Here is a 25,915-nt window from a genome sequence, read left to right as displayed (position 1 = left end):
TGATAAAGCTACCCATTTCATTATGTAGGAGGTCAATTTTTTTTTATTGGAGTTAAAATTAACATAGATATATGACCGAACCTAACCAACCCTACCTAACCTAACCTAACCTATCTTTATAGGTTAGGTTAGGTTAGGTTAGGTAGCCGAAAATGTTAGGTTAGGTAGTCGAAAAACATTAATTCATGAAAACTTGGCTTCTTAGGCAAATCGGGCCTTGCATAGTAGGCTGAGAAGTGCATTCTGGCTACTAGGTACGACATATATATATATATATATATATTTCATTGAATATGACCGCATATTCTGTGTTTATTATTTTCTGGTTTAGGGCTTCTATCCCTCTAACTATTTTCTTAGCATCAGGGCTTAATTGAAATAGGAGTTCTCCAAAACTCATTTTCGTACTTTTGAGGTGAAGAAAAGAAGTGATTTACTATAGAGTGTATTACACTTATTTATATAATTTGCACAACGTTTCGAACCTCCATGGTTCATGCTCAAGTGAACAGATCTTACAATACTAGTTGATTTTATACCCGCACTGGGTCAGGTGATAATACAATAAAGGTGAAAACATGGGGGGATACATAAGGGATAAATGTGAGGTGAAACATAGAGGCTGCAGAAGGCTTATTGGCCCATACGAGGCAGCTACTATCTAAACACAAAGATTAATCTAGTGTAATTGGCCTATTATGTTGGACATTGTCTTCTGTGTTGGCATCGATATGTTCTTGTCTTGTCCTTACGTAAGGACAAGACAAGAACATATCGATGCCAACACAGAAGACAATGTCCAACATAATAGGCCAATTACACTGGATTAATCTTTGTGATTAGATAGGAGCTGCCTCGTATAACCCCAATATATATAGGGGGGTTATATATATAGTTCTTACTAATCATAACATCTGAGAGTTATGATTAGTAAGAACTTAAAACAAAAAATTTAATGCATAAATGTTCGTAATAAGGCGAATAGGACACTGGGATTTATTAATCGAAGCGTTAATAACAAGACACCTGGTGTTGTTCTTCAGGTATATTTTGCACTGGTTAGGCCCCATTTAGATTATGCAGTTCAGTTTTGGTCGTTATACTATAGAATAGATTTGAATTCACTTGAACGCGTCCAGTGTAGGATGACAAGGTTAATCCCCAAAATTAGAAATCTTTCATATAAAGAAAGATTAACAAAGCTTAAATTGCATTCACTGGAAAGACGAAGAGTTAGGGGTGACATGATAGAGGTTTACAAGTGGATGAATGTACATAACAAAGGGGATATTGATAGGGTATAAAAAGTATCAACACAAGACAAAACACAACCCAATGGGTATAAACTGGAGAAGTTCAGATTTAGGAAAGACCTGGGTAAATACTGGTTCGGTAACAGGGTTGTTGATTTGTGGAACCAATTACCGCGTAACGTGGTGGAGGCGGGGTCTCTTGATTGTTTCAAACGTGGGTTGAACATGTATAAGAGTGGGATTTGTTAGTTATAAATAGGAGCTTCTTTGAATGGGCCAATAGGCCTTCTGCAGTTATCTTTATTCTTAGGGTCTTTTGTTTTCATGTGTTCTGGATTTTCATTCAAATCAGGTATCGTCGTCCGGGTTCTGGGACCGCCACTGCCTATATATTATTGACTGGACTGCAAGAGGTGAAGGTTATCCCCCCACATGTACAGGTAGTTGAGTTGAGCAACATTGCCGGAGGTGGAGACACTCACCTTGTATTGAGTGAAGTAGTGGAGCCCAGTGATGTTGACAGTGGTGGTGGTCGTCCTGGTCCAGTGGCTCTCCTCTGCAACACAAACATTACAACACTGTCACTCACAACCATCTATTTCAATACTATTTTAAAATTTGTTGACGTTTTGAATGTTGCAACACTGAACTGCACTTTGTTACGACCCAGGTAATGATTATGATTACCTGGTTCTCACAGATAACATATTTCATACACCCATCTCAGAAGGTAGGATGTGAATGAGGGCAAATTGTATATTCATCGGTGGTAGTGATATAAATGATGTATTCACCGGATGTTGTGTTGCCAGATGTCGCCTCCTTTTTAGAAGTAAATCTGTTATTTCAACTATTTAAGAATGTCCATTTGTTTAGTTGTATTATAAGAATGTGTAAAACATTACGTTAGTGTATTCACACAGTTGTATTCACCTAGTTGTGCTTGCGGGGGTTGAGCTCTGCTCTTTCGGCCCAAAAAATGAAAAAATTATGCAAAAAAAAAAAAAGATGCAAAAATTATGAGAAGAATCAAGACGGATGAAGACAGACAGAGACTACAGGATGACCTGGACAAACTGGAGGAATGGTCTAGAAAATGGCTGCTAAAGTTCAACTCAGGAAAGTGTAAGGTAATGATATTAGGCGAAGGGAGCAGGAGGCTGAACACAAGGTACCATCTGGGAGGTAAAATCCTGCAAGAGTCAAATAGAGAGAAAGATCTGGGGGATGATATCACACCGAACCAGTCCCCAGAGGCCCACATCAAAAGGATATCATCAGCGGCATATGCTAGACTGGCCAATATAGGAACTGCCTTTAGAAACTTGTGTAAGGAATCGTTCAGGACCCTGTATACCACTTATGTCAGACTAATCCTGGAATATGCAGCTCCAGCCTGGATTCCATACCTAGTTAAACACAAAACAAAGTTAGGGAAGATTCAGCGGTATGCCACCAGGCTCGTCCCGGAACTGAGAGGAATGAGCTACAAAGAAAGGCTAAAGGAGCTGAACCTCACGTCCCTGGAAAACAGAAGAGTAAGGGGAGACATGATAACCACCTCGAAAATTCTCAGGGGAATTGACAGGGTGGACAAAGACAAACTTTTCAGCACGGGTGAGACATGAACAAGGGGACACAGGTGGAATCTTAGTACCCAGATGAGCCACAGAGACGTTAGAAAGATTTTTTCAGTGTCAGAGTAGTTAATAAATGGAATGCAGTAGGAAGTGATGTGATGGAGGCTAACTCCATACACAGTTTCAGATATAAGTATGATAGAGCCCAGTAGGCTCAGGAATCTGTGCACCAGTTGATTGACAGTTGAGAGGCGGGACCAAAGAGCCAGAGCTCAACCCCTGCAAGCACGATTAGGTGAGTACACATACACACACACACACACAGTGGTAGCTCTGTGTTTGGGTGGATGGAGGCTGAGTGGATAGTGCTCTAGACTCGTGGACCTCGGGACCGAGGTTCCATCCCCCGGCACTGCCGGAAAAACAAATGGGCAGTTTCCTTCACCCTGATGCACCTGTTACCTAGCAGTAAATAGGTACCTGGAAGTAAGACAGCTGCTACAGGCTGCTTCCTGGGTGCGTGTGTGTGTGTATGTGAAAAAAGGAGTTAGTAACAGTTGATTGATTGACAGTTGATAGGCGGGCCGAAAGAGCAGAGCTCAACCCCCGCAAGCACAACTAGGTGAATACACACCCAGGAAGCAGCCCATAACAGCTGTCTAACTCCCAGGTACCTATTTACTGCTAGGTAACAGGGGACATCAGGGTGAAAGAAACGCTGCCCATTTTTTCTCGCCGGTGCTAGGAATCGAACCCAGGCCACAGGATTACGTGTCTAGCATGCTGTCCACACAGCCACCGGCGCCCCTTGTGTCTAATTGAGAGTGATTACTTTTGTAGATAGTATGCTTGTTAAGAATATTATTAGTCTTTTGGCATCCCCTAAGAAGAGGCAGATGGTGGTAGTGGAGGCAGCAGAGCTTCACTGGCTAGTGGAGACTGCTGGGTGACAACATGTATTTTTAAGTTAAGTAATATTCTCTTTGTGTCTTTGGTTGTATAATATTATCTGGAGACATACATTGTTATTGCCATACCTGATCTACGATTATATTGTAGTTATGTAGTAGTAAAATTGTGTCTGCTATGAGCATCCTGATGTATCAAATACATGCACAGTGGCCTTACCCTAGATATGTTCCAGTGCTGACAGGTACACGAGCCTTGCTGAACTAGGTAGATAACAAATTATTGGGGCCTGTGTCCGGAAGTTGTTTCCCACATTATAATTACTTCTTTATTACATTATTAGTGGTACTTGTCATTAATTGTAAATGCCTTCAAGGCTAAATTCCAAACAGTTATAGCTTGGGAAGCAGAACTTGGAGGAAAGACGTCCCAAGGACGGATGGACTTCATCACACAGAAATGTAAGGAGGCAACAGACATGTTCGTCCCGGTCCAAAAGGAAAAAAATGAAGTGCTGATGAGAAACCCATGGTTTAATAAAAGATATAAGCTAGCAAAGCAACTAAGTGCACGGGCGTGGAGAAACTATAGAATTATAAGGACACCAGAGAGCAGAGAAAGGTACCAGAGTGCCAGGAATGAATACGTCAGGGTGAGACGAGAGGCAGAAAGGCAACATGAAAATGACATAGCAAGCAAAGACTCAACTTAGATTATTGCGCAGCCACATCAGGAGGAAAACAACAGTGAAGGAACAGGTAATGAAACTGAGGATAGGGGTAGACAGATTCACTACAAACGACAAGGATGTGTGTGTAAGGAACTCAATAAGAAATTCCAGGAGGTCTTCACATCAGAGTAAGGAGAAGTTCCAGAGATAAGAGAGGGAATAGATAACGAGGCACTGCTAGAGGACTTTGGGATTACGAGTGGGGAGGTGAGGAAGCTTTTGCTAGAATTGAATGTGACAAAGGCTATAGGCCCGGATGGAATCTCACCTTGGATACTAAACGAAAGAGCAGAAGCACTGTGCCTGCCACTCTCCATAGTGTATAACAAATCACCGGTACCAGGGTAGCTGCCAAAAATTTGGAAGATTGCTAATGTAGTCCCAATATGCAAAAAGGGGGATAGGCAGGATGCATCAAACTACAGGCCAGTGTCCCTAACTTGCATTCCATGCAAGTTGATGGAAAAGATTGTGCGAAAAAAAGCTAGTGGAACATCTAGAGCGAAAGAACTTTGTAACACAACATCAGCATGGATTCCGGGATGGCAAATCCTGCCTCACATTATTAATTGAATTCTACGACCAGGCAACAAAAATCAGGCAAGAAAGAGAGGGGTGGGCAGGCTGTGTATTTTTGGATTGTAAAAAAGCCTTTGACATAGTGCCCCACAAGAGACTAGTGTACAAGCTGGAGATGCAGGCAGGAGTGAATGGGAAGATACTCCATTGCATAAAGGAGTACCTAAGCAACAGAAGACAGAGAGTCACTGTGACGGGCGAGGTCTCTGATTGGCGAAGTGTCACCAGGGGAGTCCCACAGGGTTCAGTCCTTGGACATATATTGTTTCTGAAATATGTGAATGATCTGCCAGAGGGAATAGACTTGTTACTCTCAATATTTGCTGATGATGCAAAAATTATGAGGAGGATTAAGTCAGAGGAAGAGAGTATGAGGCTACAAGATGATCTAGACAAACTGAATGAATGGTCCAACAAATGGCTATTACAGTTCAACATAAGCAAATGTAAGGTAATGAAACTAGGCAGTGGAAACAGGAGGCCAGCAACAGCATACCGAATGGGAGATGAAGTTCTCCATGAAACGGACAGACAGAAAGATCTAGGAGTTGATATAACCCGAAACCTGTCTCCAGAAGCTCATATAAAAAGAATAACATTGATGGTGTATGCGAGGCCGGCTAACATTAGAACTGCCTCTCGGAACCAAATATAGGTTGCCTCCTTACATATAATTGAGTATATTTTCTATATAAGAATTTACTTAAAAGCCTACAGTTTCAAATATCTGTTTATGACCGTAGAGTTTAATAAGAAAGCAGACATGACCCTGATTATTTTCTATAAGATTTCTTTAAGAAACTTCTATATTTATATGAACTCTGAAAATATTTGACCTCGAATGAGACGCTGACTAGTTTTGGTTTTAAAATGGTCTCTGTCAAATTTGGGTCTTCTACTGGTCTTTGAACAATTTCGGTCTTTAACTAGAACTTTCACAAATTTTCAGTCTTCAACTGGTCTCTGAAACTATTTTGGTCTTAAACTGAACTCTGACAATATTTCGGTCTTCAACTGGTCTCTGAATAATTTCGGTCTTTAACTGGTCTCTGAATAACTTCGGTCTTAAACGAGTATGACACAGCAGTAAATGGATATAAAGTAAAAACTTACTGCTAAGATATCTATTTTTCCATAACAAAACTTCTATGACAATATTCTCCAAAAATGGTCTTTTGAAAAATTTTGGTCTTAAACTCTTTAAGAAGCTTCTATGATCATAAGAACTCTGAAATACTTTTTGTCTTAAACAGGTGTGACCCCTGGAAAAGGTGGGGCACAGCGGCAACTAAAACTTTTGACAATTTTTCCGCTGAAAAGGGAGTGACAGCAGGAACTGGCCAATTTTTTTTTTAGTTCCTACTAAGCCTCCATCCCCACTACTATTAAGAACATAAAAATAAAGGTAACTGCAGAAGGCTTATTGGCCCATCTGAGGCAGCTCCTATCTATAACAACTTAATCCCACTCATATACATGTCCAACCCACGCTTGAAACAATCGAGGGACCCAACCTCCACCACGTTACGAGGTAATTGGTTCCACAAATACACAACCCTGTTACCGAACCAGTATTTACCCAAGTCTTTCCTAAATCTAAGCTTATCCAATTTACACCCATTGTTTTGTGTTCTGTCTTGTGTTGATACTTTTAATACCCTATTAATATCCCCTTTGTTATGTCCATTCATCCACTTGTAAACCTCTATCATGTCACCCTTAACTCTTCGCCTTTCCAGTGAATGCAGTTTCAGCTTTGTTAATCTTTCCTCATAAGAAAGATTTCTAATTTGGGGAATTAACTTAGTCATCCTACGCTGGACATGTTCAAGTGAATTTATATCCATTCTATAGTACAGCGACCAAAACTGAACTGCATGATTTAAGTGGGGCCTAACCAGAGCAAGATATAGTTGAAGAACAACACCAGGTGTCTTGTTACTAATGCTTCGATTAATAAATCCGAGTGTCCTATTTGCCTTATTACGAACATTTATGCATTGATTTTTTGGTTTGAAATTCTTACTAATCATAAATCCCAGATCCCTTGTGCAATCTGATTTCACAATCTCAACACCATCTAGCTCGTATCTTGTAACTCTATCCTCATTACCTAGCCTCAGAACTTTACATTTATTAGCATTTAACTGCATCTGCCAATCTTTTGACCATATCAAAACCCTATTTAGATCAACTTGAAGTGATAGTGAGGCTTCTTCTGTGTTAATTTCCTTACCGATTTTTGTATCATCGGTAAATTTGCAGATGTTGCTACTCAAACCTGAATCTAAATCATTTATATATATTATAAACAACAGAGGTCCCAGGACAAAGCCTTGAGGCACTCCACTAACAACATTATCCCACTTGACTTAACCCCATTTACACTAACTCTGTTTCCATTGGAATAGCCATGCCCTAATCCATCTTAATATAGCACCCCCAATACCATGAGACTCTATCTTTTTAATCAGTCTTTCATGAGGCACTGTATCAAAAGCTTTCCTAAAGTCAAGGTACACAATATCACAACCTTTATCACTATCAACTGCCTTAACTATGCTGGAATAAAAAGATAGCAAATTTGATAAACATGAACGGCCATTTGTAAAACCATGTTGCGACTCATATATTAATTTATGTTTTTCAAGATGATGATGAATTGTATTTGCAATTATCGATTCAAGTAACTTTCCCACAATAGGCGTTAGGCTAATTGGCCGATAGTTTGACGCAAGTGATCTATCTCCTTTCTTAAAAATTGGTACCACATTAGCTATCTTCCATGACTCTGGCACTCTGCCTAACTCTATTGATTTATTAAATATGGTAGACAGTGGCTCGAAAAGCTCCTCTTTGCATTCTTTAAGTACCCTGGCAAACATTTCATCCGGTCCTGGGGATTTGTTTGCTTTTAATTTTACTATTTATTAAATTACATCCTCCCTGGTAACTGCTAAACTAGTCAACCTGTCCTCGTCTCCACCCACATAGACTTGTTCGGCTGAAGGCATATTGTTAAGTTTCTCTTTAGTAAATACAGATATAAAATATTTATTAAAAATACTACTCATGTCCTCGTCATTATCCGTTATTTGACCTGTCTCAGTTTTTAATGGACCTATCCTTTCCCTAGTCTTAGTTCGATATAACTGAAAAAAAACTTTAGGATTTGTCTTCACTTGCCCTGCTATGCGAACTTCATAGTTTCTTTTTGCTTTCCTTATCTCTTTTTTAACATTTCTAAACAGTTGTGCGAATTCCTGTTCTAGACTTCCCCATTCTTAATCCTTTTGTACCACGCTCTTTTTTACCTATGAAGTTCTTCAAATCCTTTGTTATCCAATTTGGGTCATTAGTATTCGATCTATTCAATTTGTATGGTATACTAGATTCCTGTGTTTTGCTTAGAATATTCTTAAATAAGTTATATTTTGAATCCACATCTAAATCCCCTTTTACGTCACCTATCGCTGGGTTCATGTCTCGCTCCAAGACCGGCCCACCCCCATGCCCAAGACTTTCCAATCTATTTGACCCACAAAAAATCGTAGGCTATTGAAATCAGCTTTTCGAAAATCTGGCACTTTAACAGAATTTTCTCCTACAGGTCTATTCCATTCTATGCTTCTTTGTGATCACTGTTCCCTTGCTCACTCCCTATTTCGATGTCATTAACATTACTTGTACTCCTGCCACGTGTTAACGGGTACTCTTCCATATAATTGTTTAAAACGAAGCCTACTCTTGAGTCACACGGGCAAAATAAAAAATGTATAATATATAATAAATGTATAATAATCGAACGAGTGATGAGGTTCGAACCCTCATCACTGCCCTTGTGGATTTGTTAATATAGTAAGAGAATTGGGGAAGAATTTATTTGATAGTCCTAATTGAGGCGGGTTTTTTCAGTAGGACTAAGTGAAATAATTTTTCTTAGTTATATTTTACAATTGAAAGAGCTCTCTATGATCCCTCGATATTCTCTTCCATAAGTCTTACGAAAAACCTGCCTTTTACAGATGTATCTGCCTTATCCTGGTGGCCATTTTTGTAAGTGTTAACATTTTGTGCATCAGTGTTGACGTATACCCTTCGTTGAAGGTATCCTTGTACCTTCTTTTCAACACAGTAAACTTGCTCAGTACCCAAACCAGTGACATGTAAACTGACGAAAACATAATAAACAATATCAGACCACCAAACATATTCATAAACATTTCTTTGGTGGAGGACAAAATAAAGTATTACATGACTGTGAAGTGTGAGGCGCCTTACCCGTGTGGTTGTCAGCAGTCAGAGGAGGTCCCAGCAAGGAGTACCTGGGAGACTCCCTCCTCGCCTTCCCCCGGGACTCACTCCTCGCGTCTCTCACGCCGTAGCGGGACGAGTCTTCACTCGGCTTCGTCTCCTCCCTGTCACACACAACACACCTCTGTGAGTGACGTCTTCTAGAGACGTCTTCAAGACGTTCCAAAAATTGTTGGAACTTATTTGCATAATGGGATGTTAGTAGCAAAAAGTTACAATACATCACAACAACGGCATACAAGAACGCCTATTGGAAGGCCATGCAAGGACTAGCAGGCCAACATTACCTCATACTGGGACGCGCGGGTAACCCTCAGGAACACACACAACACTACCCACCAGGCTGAGGAACACACACAACACTACCCACCTGGCTGAGGAACACACACAACACTACCCACCAGGCTGGTCTTCCAGTCAACAACGGCTATTAAGAAGCGTCTTAGCCTACCTAACTACTTACCTAGTGCCAGTACTTGCTAGTTCACCTCTGCCTCTTCTCCACTGCTGAAGTTGTTCTTCTGCCAGGATTAATCCCTCCACACCAACTACTGCTGTACTACCAGGATTAATCCCTCCACACCAACTACTGCTGTACTACCAGGATTAATCCCTCCACACCCACTACTGCCCTACTACCAGGATTACTCCATCCACACCATTACTACTACTCCATTCACACCTTGTAGTACTATACAACGAGGATTACTCACTCCACACCAACTATTACTGTACTCTCAGGATTACACCATTCACACCACTACTACTGTACTAACAGGGTTATTCCCTCCGCACCAACTACTGTTGAACTACCAGGATTACTCCCTCAACAACAACTATTACTGTATTACTAGGAATAATCCCATCAAACCTGGTAGTACTGCACAACCAGGATTACTTCCTCCACACCACACTACTGAACTACTAGGATTACTTCCTCCACACCACACTACTGTGGTACTACCAGGATTACTCCATCCACACCACTACTACTATACTAGCAGGATTACTATACTAGCAGGATTACTTACTACAACTTCTGTACAACAAGAATTACTCTCTCAACGCCAACTAAAACTGTACTACCATGTACTAACTGTACTCCCGCCACACCCACTACTGCTGGACTACCACGACTACGCTATCCACACCACTACACCTTTACTACCAAGATTACACCGTCTACACCAACTACTGTCGTACCACCCCGATTACTCCCGCAACACCACAACGACTGCACTTCCAGGATTACTCTCTCAACACTCACTACTGCTGGACTACCAGGATTACTCCCTCCTCCACACCCACTACTAATGTACTACCAGGATTACTCTCCTCCACACCCACTACTAATGTACTACCAGAATTACTCCATCCTCCACACCCACTACTAATGTACTACCAGGATTACTCCATCCTCCACACCCACTATTAATTTGCTACTAGGATTACTCCATCCTCCACACCCACTACTAATGTACTACCAGGATTACTCCCTCCTCCACACCCACTACTAATGTACTACCAGAATTACTCCATCCTCCACACCCACTACTAATGTGCTACAAGGATTACTCCATCCTCCACAGGATTCTCTTTGAGTATTCTACAGTTTCCTTGTTTGTTATGTATAGACTATTAGGCCTTCTACAGTTTATTTCATTCTTAACGGTAGTCCATGATTGGCTGCTCTGCCAATCATGGGTGGGAACATATAGGAGATGCTGTATGGGGCAATGGGCATTCAATAATTCTGATGTTCACTAAACAATCTGGTCATAAAAATGTATTTAAACCATAAGAACAATCATGGGGACAAATATAAAAAAAATTGTAAAATGGAAACAAGTAAGAATTTTTTGAAAATGGGAGGAAATTAACTATTACTGAAAATGGACTGATCAAAGTTCATTGCAAATTAAGAATGCGTGCGTAGCATTATGTTTGCAGGCGTCCGTACTGGATAACACTACTGACGTTGTGGATGTCAGCAAGACAAGATGGATGAACACGTCAGCAAGACAAGATGGATGAACACGTCAGCAAGACAAGATGGATGAACACGTCAGCAAGACAAGATGGATGAACACGTCAGCAAGACAAGATGGATGAACACGTCAGCAAGACAAGATGGATGAACACGTCAGCAAGACAAGATGGATGAACACGTCAGCAAGACAAGATGGATGAACACGTCAGCAAGACAAGATGGATGAACACGTCAGCAAGACAAGATGGATGAACACGTCAGCAAGACAAGATGGATGAACACGTCAGCAAGACAAGATGGATGAACACGTCAGCAAGACAAGATGGATGAACACGTCAGCAAGACAAGATGGATGAACACGTCAGCAAGACAAGATGGATGAACACGTCAGCAAGACAAGATGGATGAACACGTCAGCAAGACAAGATGGATGAACACGTCAGCAAGACAAGATGGATGAACACGTCAGCAAGACAAGATGGATGAACACGTCAGCAAGACAAGATGGATGAACACGTCAGCAAGACAAGATGGATGAACACGTAAGCAAGACAAGATGGATGAACACGTCAGCAAGACAAGATGGATGAACACGTCAGCAAGACAAGATGGATGAACACGTCAGCAAGACAAGATGGATGAACACGTCAGCAAGACAAGATGGATGAACACGTCAGCAAGACAAGATGGATGAACACGTCAGCAAGACAAGATGGATGAACACGTCAGTAAGAGAACGTGAGGTAATGTTTAAACATGAAGTAGTTCAGACGAAGTTGAGAGTTACCTTTTGTAGTAGAGTACAGGAATTTCCCCGACTGAGCCCCGGGAGCTCCACACGGTGCTGCCTGAGGGCTCCAGGGAGCTCCACACCGTTGTGGTTGAGGGCTCCTCGCCCACCACAACAGCCTGGCTGCGCTGGCGGCTGCGTCTCCTGCTGCCACCCAAGGATGCTCTTCGTGACTCTGATGCCTCGCTACCATCCTCTTTCTTCTCCCTGGCAAGGGACTCACTTGCTTCACATAGAGTTTATTTTAATTTGTTAGTTATATTTAGGTATACCTAATCAAGAGAGGAAGGATACATTAGAGATTTATAAGGTGTGCGTGGGCGATTTGAGGTCCATGTTTATACACCACACACCTGCTACACCTGCATATGTTCGCACACGACACAGCTGCTACACCTGCCTATGTTCTCACACCACACAGTTGCTACACCTGCCTATGTTCTCACACTACACAGCTGCTACACCTGCCTATGTTCACACACCACACAGCTGCTACACCTGCCTATGTTCTCACACCACACAGCTGCTACACCTGCCTACCTATATTCACACACCACACACCTGCTACACCTGGCTATGTTATCACACCACACAACTGCTACACCTGCCTACCTATATTCACACACCACACAGCTGCTACACCTGCCTATGTTCACACATCACACAGTTGCTACACTTGCCTATGTTCACACACCACACACCTGCTACACCTTCCCTTGTTCACACACCACACACCTGCTACACCTTCCCTTGTTCACACACCACACAGCTACTACACCTGCCTATGTTCACACACCACACACCTGCTACACCTGCCCTTCTTCACACACCACACACCTGCCCTTGTTCACACACCACACACCTGCTACACCTGCCCTTGTTCACACACCACACAGCTACTACACCTGCCTATGTTGCATATGTTTACACACCACACAGCTACTACACCTGCCCATGTTCACACACCACACAGCTACTACACCTGCCTATGTTCACACACCACACAGCTGCTACACCTGCCCATGTTCACACACCACACAGCTACTACACCTGCCTATGTTCACACACCACACAGCTACTACACCTGCCTATGTTCACACACCACACAGCTGCTACACCTGCCCATGTTCACACACCACACAGCTACTACACCTGCCCATGTTCACACACCACACAGCTGCTACACCTGCCTATGTTCACACACCACACAGCTGCTACACCTGCCTATGTTCACACGCCATACAGCTACTACACCTGCCTATGTTCACACGCCATACAGCTACTACACCTGCCTATGTTCACACGCCACACAGCTACTACACCTGCCTATGTTCACACGCCATACAGCTACTACACCTGCCTATGTTCACACACCACACAGCTGCTACACCTGCCCATGTTCACACATCACACACCTGCTACACCTGCCCATGTTCACACATCACACACCTGCTACACCTGCCCATGTTCACACATCACACACCTGCTACACCTGCCCATGTTCACACATCACACACCTGCTACACCTGCCCATGTTCACACATCACACACCTGCTACACCTGCCCATGTTCACACATCACACACCTGCTACACCTACCAGGTACACAGTGACCTTCCCTCTGGTTATGGTGGAGGTCACAAGTCCCCACAGTGCTGGATACAAGGGATTTTGTTCAGCTCCTTTAGCTCTTAGTTTCAAAGTGCATTAATTATGCCAATGAAAATATGAAACATATTTACATAAATCATAAACATTAGATGGAATCTTATATACAAGGTCATAGTTTTTAAATTAATATATTAAGAGACTGAAATTAAAGCAACAGTGAACTTACACCTTGGAATACATAGCTCTTCTCAAGTAGTTCTCAAACTCAATATCATATTGTCTGTCTTCTTTGGAGACGACGGAGTAGGACGGGGGGCAGGCACAGCACTCTTTCCTGGAGCCTTGTACACGAGAGAGGCTCCTCTCCCCGCCCTCGTCAGAGAGACCACTTTCCCCTCCCTGCTGACGCTGGGCGGCGCCCCCTGGCCCCGTAGGCTGGGTGTTGGTCGTCGTCTCCTGGGCCACGTTGACCTTGGCCACTCTACTAGCTGGCAAACGTAAATTGTAACACATTCAATTATTCATTGACTATTCATATAATAACTCGATTCATTATGTATCGTTACGTTTCAATACACAATAATACAAATGTATAAAATCAATGAATGGAGAAAATTCCCAACTAGAAAGGAGAGAGCCACGTTATTGATGACGTCACGCTTGTTAAGGCTTCACCTTATCTAAGGAAGATACATGGTAGTGGTTGTTAATACTTGTAAGGGAATGAATGCCTTGTCAAGAGATTGAAACAAACACACTGACATACACAGAAGTAACACAAATATAATACGAACAGAAGGAGGCGAATAATAACACAGCAAGACACTGAAATGCTCTATATTCATAAACAGATGAAGAGGGACACTACTGAAGCAGCTACAGACTAAGACTACAGATGAAGAGGGGCACTACTGAAGCAGCTACAGACTAAGACTACAGATGAAGAGGGACACTACTGAAGCAGCTACAGACTAAGACTACAGATGAAGAGGGACACTACTGAAGCAGCAGCTACAGACTAAGACTACAGATGAAGAGGAACACTACTGAAGCAGCAGCTACAGACTAAGACTACAGGTGAAGGGAACGCAACAAAGAAGGACAGGTGTGCTATATAGCAGGCCACCTGTCGCTTCACAACTTACGAGGCTCGTAGTCCTCACTACACGCCTGAGCGTAGGCGGGGTGTAGGGGTAGTCGCTGCACCCTCTGATACTTGACCTCGTACAGAGTAATCTGGCCGTTTGGTGAAGACGGCATAAGCCAGGTGAAGACCAGGTGAGAGGAACCTGGCTGGCTTACCTGCAGCTCCCTCACAGGTGACGGGTCTGTCAGGGGGGAACGCTCTTTGAATTAGCTTTATTTATTTATTTATTTACATGATGTGCCTATTTGTTCATGTACTTGCGCTAACATGGTGAACACTTTATATAACTAACATGGTGAACACTTGATATAACTAACATGGTGAACACTTTATATAACTAACACTGTAAACTTGGCAACAAACTTGTTCTTTTCCTGGAATATAAATAACTCACTAATTACACCATGTAAACAAATTATGATCTCGGGGAAGTTAGTGTATTTTTATCATTACGTCTCCAAGGTACAGGTAATGATGATTATTTCCTTGAAACTGTACCTAAGAGAGCTTAGGGAGGTTACTTGAAGGCCGCCGACCCCTACTCTAGAGCTGTGATAAGGTGTCACGGGGCCAGGGTGGGAGTCACCAGGCTCACGGGGCCAGGGTGGGAGTCACCAGCCTCACGGGGCCAGGGTGGGAGTCACCAGGCTCACGGGGCCAGGGTGGGAGTCACCAGGCTCACGGGGCCAGGGAGGGAGTCACCAGGCTCACGGGGCCAGGGAGGGAGTCACCAGGCTCACGGGGCCAGGGTGGGAGTCACCAGGCTCACGGGGCCAGGGTGGGAGTCACCAGCCTCACGGGGCCAGGGTGGGAGTCACCAGGCTCACGGGGCCAGGGAGGGAGTCACCAGGCTCACGGGGCCAGGGAGGGAGTCACCAGGCTCACGGGGCCAGGGAGGGAGTCACCAGCCTCACGGGGCCAGGGAGGGAGTCACCAGGCTCACGAGGCCAGGGTGGGAGTCACCAGGCTCACGAGGCCAGGGTGGGAGTCACCAGGCTCACGAGGCCAGGGTGGGAGTCACCAGCCTCACGAGGCCAGGGAGGGAGTCACCAGGCTCACGGGGCCAGGGAGGGAGTCACCAGGCTCACGGGGCCAGGGAGGGAGTCACCAGGCTTACGGGGCCAGGGTGGGAGTCACCAGGCTCACGGGGCCAGGGAGGGAGTCACCAGCCTCACGGGACCAGGGAGGGAGTCACCAGGCTCACGGGGCCAGGGAGGGAGTCACCAGGCTCACGGGGCCAGGGAGGGAGTCACCAGGCTCACGGGACCAGGGAGGGAGTCACCAGGCTCACGGGGCCAGGGAGGGAGTCACCAGGCTCACGGGGCCAGGGAGGGAGTCACCAGGCTCACGGGACCAGGGAGGGAGTCACCAGGCTCACGGGGCCAGGGAGGGAGTCACCAGGCTCACGAGGCCAGGGTGGGAGTCACCAGGCTCACGAGGCCAGGGTGGGAGTCACCAGGCTCACGAGGCCAGGGTGGGAGTCACCAGCCTCACGAGGCCAGGGAGGGAGTCACCAGGCTCACGGGGCCAGGGAGGGAGTCACCAGGCTCACAGGGCCAGGGAGGGAGTCACCAGGCTCACGGGGCCAGGGTGGGAGTCACCAGGCTCACGGGGCCAGGGAGGGAGTCACCAGCCTCACGGGACCAGGGAGGGAGTCACCAGGCTCACGGGGCCAGGGAGGGAGTCACCAGGCTCACGGGGCCAGGGAGGGAGTCACCAGGCTCACGAGGCCAGGGTGGGAGTCACCAGGCTCACGAGGCCAGGGTGGGAGTCACCAGGCTCACGAGGCCAGGGTGGGAGTCACCAGCCTCACGAGGCCAGGGAGGGAGTCACCAGGCTCACGGGGCCAGGGAGGGAGTCACCAGGCTCACGGGGCCAGGGAGGGAGTCACCAGGCTCACGGGGCCAGGGTGGGAGTCACCAGGCTCACGGGGCCAGGGAGGGAGTCACCAGCCTCACGAGGCCAGGGATGGAGGGAGTCACCAGCCTCACGAGGCCAGGGAGGGAGTCACCAGCCTCACGAGGCCAGGGATGGAGGGAGTCACCAGCCTCACGAGGCCAGGGATGGAGGGAGTCACCAGCCTCACGAGGCCAGTGAGGGAGTCACCAGCCTCACGGGGCCAGGGAGGAAGCCACCAGCCTCACGAGGCCAGGGATGGAGGGAGTCACCAGCCTCACGAGGCCAGGGAGGGAGTCACCAGCCTCACGGGGCTAGGGAGGGAGTCACCAGGCTCACGGGGCCAGGGAGTCACCAGCCTCACGAGGCCAGGGATGGAGGGAGTCACCAGCCTCACGAGGCCAGGGAGGGAGCCACCAGCCTCACGAGGCCAGGGATGGAGGGAGTCACCAGCCTCACGAGGCCAGGGAGGGAGTCACCAGCCTCACGGGGCCAGGGAGGGAGCCACCAGCCTCACGAGGCCAGGGATGGAGGGAGTCACCAGGCTCACGGGGCCAGGGAGGGAGTCACCAGCCTCACGAGGCCAGGGAGGGAGTCACCAGCCTCACGGGGCCTGGGAGGGAGCCACCAGCCTCACGAGGCCAGGGATGGAGGGAGTCACCAGCCTCACGAGGCCAGGGAGGGAGTCACCAGCCTCACGGGGCTAGGGAGGGAGTCACTAGGCTCACGAGGCCAGGGAGGGAGTCAACAGCCTCACGGGGCCAGGGAGGGAGTCACCAGCCTCACGAGGCCAGGGATGGAGGGAGTCACCAGCCTCACGAGGCCAGGGAGGGAGTCACCAGCCTCACGAGGCCAGGGATGGAGGGAGTCACCAGCCTCACGAGGCCAGGGAGGGAGTCACCAGCCTCACGGGGCCAGGGAGGGAGCCACCAGCCTCACGAGGCCAGGGATGGAGGGAGTCACCAGGCTCACGGGGCCAGGGAGGGAGTCACCAGCCTCACGAGGCCAGGGAGGGAGTCACCAGCCTCACGGGGCCAGGGAGGGAGCCACCAGCCTCACGAGGCCAGGGATGGAGGGAGTCACCAGCCTCACGGGGCCAGGGAGGGAGTCACCAGCCTCACGGGGCTAGGGAGGGAGTCCCTAGGCTCACGAGGCCAGGGAGGGAGTCAACAGCCTCACGGGGCCAGGGAGGGAGTCACCAGCCTCACGAGGCCAGGGATGGAGGGAGTCACCAGCCTCACGAGGCCAGGGAGGGAGTCACCAGCCTCACGAGGCCAGGGATGGAGGGAGTCACCAGCCTCACGAGGCCAGGGAGGGAGTCACCAGCCTCACGAGGCCAGGGAGGGAGTCACCAGCCCTTCTGAAGGTCAAAGCAAAGTTTTAGGGAAATAAGAGACATTATCTATACTTTAGGCGCATAAGTAATTTTGGTGATTTTGATGGCTTTGGTATATGATTAATCATTCAGCAAATGTTATTAATCTTGATTAAGTTATCATTACTCCGTCCATTGTGAACTTGGGAAGCGGTTGGTCTGACTGAAGGTATTTTAATGTCACCTCCACACCCTTACTTAGTCGTTACACCAACTTCGAGGTCAACTCCGGAGCTCACAGTTCCTGCGACGGCGCTGGAACCAATCGTATTGACGTTTGTCTTTCCATTGGAGACTTTCGGCGCCGTTGAGAGGGGCGACCTGCTGCATGGGTAACAGCTTCTCCTCCATATCAACCTACCCTGGCTTTGCGCCCTGGAGAGGTCACTGCAGACCGACAACCAGAGCGCAACTACATAGTCTCCTGAGACTGACGGATGCCTACTACTGTTGGGGATCTCTGAGCAGGGATTAGGGCGCTGGTCCTCACAGTGATCCAGTCAAAATGGTAGAGGGAACTTGGATGCATAAGGACATGTTCCAGATGAAGCTGGCTTTAAGCAGCAGGAAAGGCGAGAGAACATATGCGTATGTTACAAGGAAGTTTTGAAAAATTTATTATTGAAACTTTCAGTGATGGAAATCTTTGAATTAAATGGAATATTTCAGAGACATGTCCGAAATCAGTTTCTCTTCTACAGGCAGGGAAGTAACATGGGGCCTTTTAACACTGAAAGGCTGTTAAGTATGAACACAGACAAATCACACTGGCGTGATAGATCAACGAGATAATTATCTGAGGTAAAAGTGGTATTTGAACCAGCGTGCCAGTGAATCCCGGACACTGTTAAGTGTGATGTGGGAAGGTGGAAATATTATATCACTATACTTTATCACTGATCTTTCTCATGATTATGAAAACTTTTGCATAGTACCTATAACATTAGCAGTTATATCTATAATTAAGGGATAAATCTCTGACGTCAGCGAACAAGTTTGAAAATGGGAAGAGCAGAATACCTGTACACTTAACCGCAAGCCTCGAGTGTGTCTACTGTCAACATGGCGGAGAGTGGCAGGGATGATCTTGTACCAGTCCGTCCTCCTAAGGTTTTCAAACGTCAAGAAATTGTCGTACTAAAGTGCGCTTATCCTAACCTACCAGAGGACCCAAAACAGAAAACGGGATAGTAAGTCAATTCCGCAAGTCACTACTGTTTTCTAATACGACAATTTTTGCCCTAGTTACAAAAATACTTGACTATATATGTCATCAGAGATGACATATATAGTTACCTCATATAGCATACGTCAAAATGCGCCGTTCTATTAGGAAGACAGGTTGCACAAGCAACCTGGACAACCATAATCAACAGCTGAAACCACAGTAGAGTGCATGGCTGGCTAGCATCGCCCAAGGAGATATGCAGCAACACTTTCAGTAGAGTTAGAGCACTGAGCACTCTAGGTGGAGAGTGCGTGATCTCACGCACTCTAATACGTATCATATATATACCCAACAATGTTCTCGTGTTCTAGTGAAGAACTTTGCCTCCGTTGTGTGTTAAAGAAGGCTCATGTTCTCCTGCTAGAGAAATTGGAAACCGTAGCTTGTGGCGCAAATTATATTTCCGGGGTGTATATGACAGCTGTTCCACAGCTGTTCTTCAAGACACGGAAAGATGTGTACCAACAGTGGCGGTGGCAATATACGGATGCTTACTGTTGCATTATGCATAGTGAATAATTCCTCGCGTTATCGCATAGTACTTAAATTGTATATATAAAGCGGGCAGAGCGAACGAGTGAACGAATCAGGACAGATGTCTTCGTTATTCCCGACTGAAAGAGTTTAAAACGTGAGAAATAAGTTTTAGCGTGAGAATAAAGTGTTGAATGTGATGAGGTGGTAGTGTAGGACACTGTATAGGGCAAGTGGACAGCTTCCTGTTTGTTACCATCAAGTGCCACTAAAGAAAAACTAGAGAAGGGGAAAGCACCCTCGTAAAAGATAATGATTGCTAAATTTATAAATCTTATGAAGGTCGTCACTAATTTACAATTGGAAGTCCAAAATAGAGAAGCAGAGTAAAACGCTTACAAGCTGTCATCTTACAAATTACGTCTGAATTTGGCCATTTGGCCTTATGGCCGAAAATGGACGTAATTTGAAAATGAAAAGTTTTCTATTTTTTTCCAAAACAGTAAGTTAAGGGTCCTCTTGTAGGTTTGGAGGGCAGGAAATTCTCCTAAAGCTTCAAAACATCATGAAAACCGTTAATTGAAAGTTTCCTCTCCTAACCTCACCGAGTAAGCCAGACGACTCAAACAGAAAACGGGACAGTACATCACTTTTGTCAGCCGATTTTATTTCAAATTACGTCCATTTTATGCCATAGAGCGCATATGAGCGAAAAGCATGATTATTTTTAAGGAGACGGGTTGTGCGCACGGTCCCGAGAACACACAAGCATCGACCTGCATATTGAACCAGCAGTTAAAGTCACTTGGGAGGGATCCGGTGGCTGAGCGGACAGAACACTGGACGTGTGATCTTTTGGTCCCGGGTTCGATCCCGGGCTCCAGGGAGAAACGATGAGCAGAGTTTCTTTCACCCTGATGCCCTTGTTACCTAGCAGTAAATAGGTACCTGGAAGTTAGTCAACTGTTACGGGCATCTTCCTGGGGGTGGAGGCCTGGTCGAGGACCGGTCCGCGGGGACACTAAAAAGTCCCGAAATCATCTCAAGATAACCACTTAACAAACAGAGAAAATGTGAAAGTAATAAAGAAGGAACAGAGATTAAGTGATAGACACATAATAAAACCCGCAACACTTACCAGGGCATTCACGAGCTTTATTATAAATGATTTTTTTACACATCAGTCAGGCGTAGGTCAGCTGTAAACTAATGGACTAGGGAGAATGTTTGGGTATAATGATGAAATAGAGGAAAGAGATTATGGAGTCGGTAGGAAGAGCAAGGTGGTGGGTACTCATTTTATTGGCCCGGGTCCTGCAGGAGTTTACTGAGCCGGAAGGGAGAGCAAGGTGGTGGGTACTCATTTTATTGGCCCGGGTCCTGCAGGAGTTTACGAAGCCGGGAGGGAGAGCAAGGTGGTGGGCACTCATTTTATTGGCCCGGGTCCTGCAGGAGTTTACGGAGCCGGGAGGGAGAGCAAGGTGGTGAGTACTCATTTTTTGGCCCGGGTCCTGCAGGAGTTTACGGAGCCGGAAGGGAGAGCAAGGTGGTGGGTACTCATTTTATTGGCCCGGGTCCTGCAGGAGTTTACGGAGCCGGGAGGGAGAGCAAGGTGGTGGGCACTCATTTTATTGGCCCGGGTCCTGCAGGAGTTTACGGAGCCAGAAGGGAGAGCAAGGTGGTGGGTACTCATTTTATTGGCCCGGGTCCTGCAGGAGTTTACGGAGCCGGAAGGGAGAGCAAGGTGGTGGGTACTCATTTTATTGGCCCGGGTCCTGCAGGAGTTTACGGAGCCGGAAGGGAGAGCAAGGTGGTGGGTACTCATTTTATTGGCCCGGGTCCTGCAGGAGTTTACGGAGCCGGAAGGGAGAGCAAGGTGGTGGGTACTCATTTTATTGGCCCGGGTCCTGCAGGAGTTTACGGAGCCGGAAGGGAGAGCAAGGTGGTGGGTACTCATTTTATTGGCCCGGGTCCTGCAGGAGTTTACGGAGCCGGGAGGGAGAGCAAGGTGGTGGGTACTCATTTTATTGGCCCGGGTCCTGCAGGAGTTTACGGAGCCGGAAGGGAGAGCAAGGTGGTGGGTACTCATTTTATTGGCCCGGGTCCTGCAGGAGTTTACGGAGCCGGAAGGGAGAGCAAGGTGGTGGGTACTCATTTTATTGGCCCGGGTCCTGCAGGAGTTTACGGAGCCGGAAGGGAGAGCAAGGTGGTGGGTACTCATTTTATTGGCCCGGGTCCTGCAGGAGTTTACGGAGCCGGGAGGGAGAGCAAGGTGGTGGGTACTCATTTTATTGGCCCGAGTTCTGCAGGAGTTTACGGAGCCGGGAGGGAGAGCAAGGTGGTGGGCACTCATTTTATTGGCCCGGGTCCTGCAGGAGTTTACGGAGCCGGAAGGGAGAGCAAGGTGGTGGGTACTCATTTTATTGGCCCGGGTCCTGCAGGAGTTTACGGAGCCGGAAGAGAGAGCAAGGTGGTGGGTACTCATTTTATTGGCCCGGGTCCTGCAGGAGTTTACGGAGCCGGGAGGGAGAGCAAGGTGGTGGGCACTCATTTTATTGGCCCGGGTCCTGCAGGAGTTTACGGAGCCGGAAGGGAGAGCAAGGTGGTGGGTACTCATTTTATTGGCCCGGGTCCTGCAGGAGTTTACGGAGCCGGAAGGGAGAGCAAGGTGGTGGGTACTCATTTTATTGGCCCGGGTCCTGCAGGAGTTTACGGAGCCGGGAGGGAGAGCAAGGTGGTGGGTACTCATTTTTTGGCCCGGGTCCTGCAGGAGTTTACGGAGCCGGGAGGGAGAGCAAGGTGGTGGGTACTCATTTTTTGGCCCGGGTCCTGCAGGAGTTTACGGAGCCGGGAGGGAGAGCAAGGTGGTGGGTACTCATTTTTTGGCCCGGGTCCTGCAGGAGTTTACGGAGCCGGGAGGGAGAGCAAGGTGGTGGGCACTCATTTTTTGGCCCGGGTCCTGCAGGAGTTTAAGGAGCCGGGAGGGAGAACATGGGGAGTGGATACTCACTGCTGGCCCGGGTCCTGGCGTAGAGGATGGCGGAGCGGGTGGCGCTCTTAGCGTCGATGTAGTAGACGGAGACGTAGAGAGCGTAGCGAGTGTATGGCTTCAGACCCTTTACTGTGACCATCTTCTCCTGTTGCTTGTTGTACTCCATGAACACTCTCTCCCACAGTCTGCCCACACATCCACAAAGTTTTATTTCACTCCCACAATCTATCCACACACTCAAAAGTTTACTTCACTCCCACAATCTGCTAATACCCAACAAGTTTTACCACACTCCCACACTGCATATACCTACCAGCACTGCTTGTCTTCACTGATGCAAAGTTCAACTACACTCATACACAGCTTGATTAAGCTCCCACACTGACTACACTCCCACACTGACTACACTCCCACACAGACTACACTCCCACACTGACTACACTCCCACACTGACTACACTTCCACACTGACTACACTCCCACACTGACTACACTCCCACACTGACTACACTCCCACACTGACTACACTCCCACACAGACTACACTCCCACACTGACTACACTCCCACACTGACTACACTCCCACACTGACTACACTCCCACACTGACTACACTCCCACACAGACTACACTCCCACACTGACTACACTCCCACACAGACTACACTCCCACACTGACTACACTCCCACACAGACTACACTTCCACACTGACTACACTCCCACACTGACTACACTCCCACACAGACTACACTCCCACACTGACTACACTCCCACACTGACTACACTCCCACACTGACTACACTCCCACACAGACTACACTCCCACACTGACTACACTCCCACACAGACTACACTCCCACACTGACTACACTCCCACACAGACTACACTCCCACACTGACTACACTCCCACACTGACTACACTCCCACACAGACTACACTCCCACACTGACTACACTCCCACACAGACTACACTCCCACACTGACTACACTCCCACACAGACTACACTCCCACACTGACTACACTCCCACACTGACTACACTCCCACACAGACTACACTCCCACACTGACTACACTCCCACACTGACTACACTCCCACACAGACTACACTCCCACACTGACTACACTCCCACACTGACTACACTCCCACACAGACTACACTCCCACACAGACTACACTCCCACACTGACTACACTCCCACACTGACTACACTCCCACACAGACTACACTCCCACACAGACTACACTTCCACACTGACTACACTCCCACACAGACTACACTCCCACACAGACTACACTTCCACACTGACTACACTCCCACACAGACTACACTCCCACACAGACTACACTCCCACACTGACTACACTCCCACACTGACTACACTCCCACACAGACTACACTCCCACACTGACTACACTCCCACACTGACTACACTCCCACACAGACTACACTTCCACACTGACTACACTCCCACACAGACTACACTCCCACACAGACTACACTCCCACACAGACTAACACTCCCACACTGACTACACTCCCACACAGACTACACTCCCACACAGACTACACTTCCCACACTGACTACACTCCCACACAGACTACACTCCCACACAGACTACACTTCCACACTGACTACACTCCCACACAGACTACACTCCCACACAGACTACACTCCCACACTGACTACACTCCCACACTGACTACACTCCCACACTGACTACACTCCCACACAGACTACACTCCACACAGACTACACTCCCACACTGGACTACACTCCCACACTGACTACACTCCCACACAGACTACACTCCCACACTGACTACACTCCCAGGACAGACTACACTCCCACACAGACTACACCCACACAGACTACACTCCCACACAGACTACACTCCCACTGACTACACTCCCACACAGACTACCTCCACACCTGACTACACTCCCACACATGACTACACCTCCCACACTACACTCCCAGGACTACACTCCCACACTGACGACACTCCCACACTGACTACACTCCCCACAAGTACTACATCCCCAAACTGACTACACTCCCACACAGACTACACTCCCACACTGACTACACTCCCACACAGACTACACTCCCACACTGACTACACTCCCACACTGACTACACTCCCACACAGACTACACTCCCACACAGACTACACTCCCACACTGACTACACTCCCACACAGACTACACTCCCACACTGACTAAACTCCCACACAGACTACACTCCCACACAGACTACACTCCCACACTGACTACACTTCCACACTGACGACACTCCCACACTGACTACACTCCCACACTGACTACACTCCCACACTGACGACACTCCCACACTGACTACACTCCCACACTGACTACACTCCCACACAGACTACACTCCCACACAGACTACACTCCCACACTGACTACACTTCCACACTGACTACACTCCCACACTGACTACACTCCCACACTGACTACACTCCCACACAGACTACACTCCCACACAGACTACACTCCCACACTGACTACACTTCCACACTGACGACACTCCCACACTGACTACCACTCCCACACTGACTACACTCCCACACTGAACTACACTCCCACACAGACTACACTCCCACACAGACTACACTCCCACACTGACTACACTCCCACACAGACTACACTCCACACTGACTACACTCCCACACTGACGTACAATCCCACACTAGACTACACTCCCACACTGACTACACTCCCACACAGACTACACTCCCACACTGACTACACTCCACACTGACTACACTCCCACACTGACTACACTCCCACACTGACTACACTCCCACACATGACTACACTCCCACACTGACTACACTCCCACACATGACTACACTCCCACACCTGACTACACTCCCACACAGACTACACTCCCACACTGACTACACTCCCACACTGACTACACTCCCACACTGACTACACTCCCACACGACTACACTCCCACACTGACTACACTCCCACACTGACTACACTCCCACACAGACTACACTCCCACACTAGACTACACTTCCAC

At 47.4% G+C, this 25,915-nt stretch overlaps 1 protein-coding gene across 3 annotated transcripts in view; it reads right to left on the bottom strand.

The window, feature by feature from the left end:
- Positions 1-25,915, bottom strand: part of LOC123759723 (insulin-like growth factor 1 receptor) — a 476,359-nt gene that overhangs the window by 201,892 nt on the left and 248,552 nt on the right. For all 3 annotated transcript variants that reach the window (XM_069317552.1, XM_069317549.1, XM_069317548.1), the window contains 6 exons: positions 22,886-23,052; positions 14,901-15,083; positions 13,982-14,243; positions 12,143-12,352; positions 9,333-9,469; positions 1,736-1,809 (listed from right to left, as the gene is read on the bottom strand). In XM_069317552.1, the coding sequence (XP_069173653.1) occupies positions 1,736-1,809; positions 9,333-9,469; positions 12,143-12,352; positions 13,982-14,243; positions 14,901-15,083; positions 22,886-23,052 (1,033 nt within the window). The remainder of the gene's footprint in view (positions 1-1,735; positions 1,810-9,332; positions 9,470-12,142; positions 12,353-13,981; positions 14,244-14,900; positions 15,084-22,885; positions 23,053-25,915) is intronic.

Source organism: Procambarus clarkii, chromosome 8 (assembly GCF_040958095.1).
Source record: "Procambarus clarkii isolate CNS0578487 chromosome 8, FALCON_Pclarkii_2.0, whole genome shotgun sequence".
Classification (NCBI taxonomy): domain Eukaryota; kingdom Metazoa; phylum Arthropoda; class Malacostraca; order Decapoda; family Cambaridae; genus Procambarus; species Procambarus clarkii.
The sequence above is the reverse complement of the archived record's forward strand: the minus strand, read 5'-3'. Positions and strand labels throughout refer to the sequence as shown.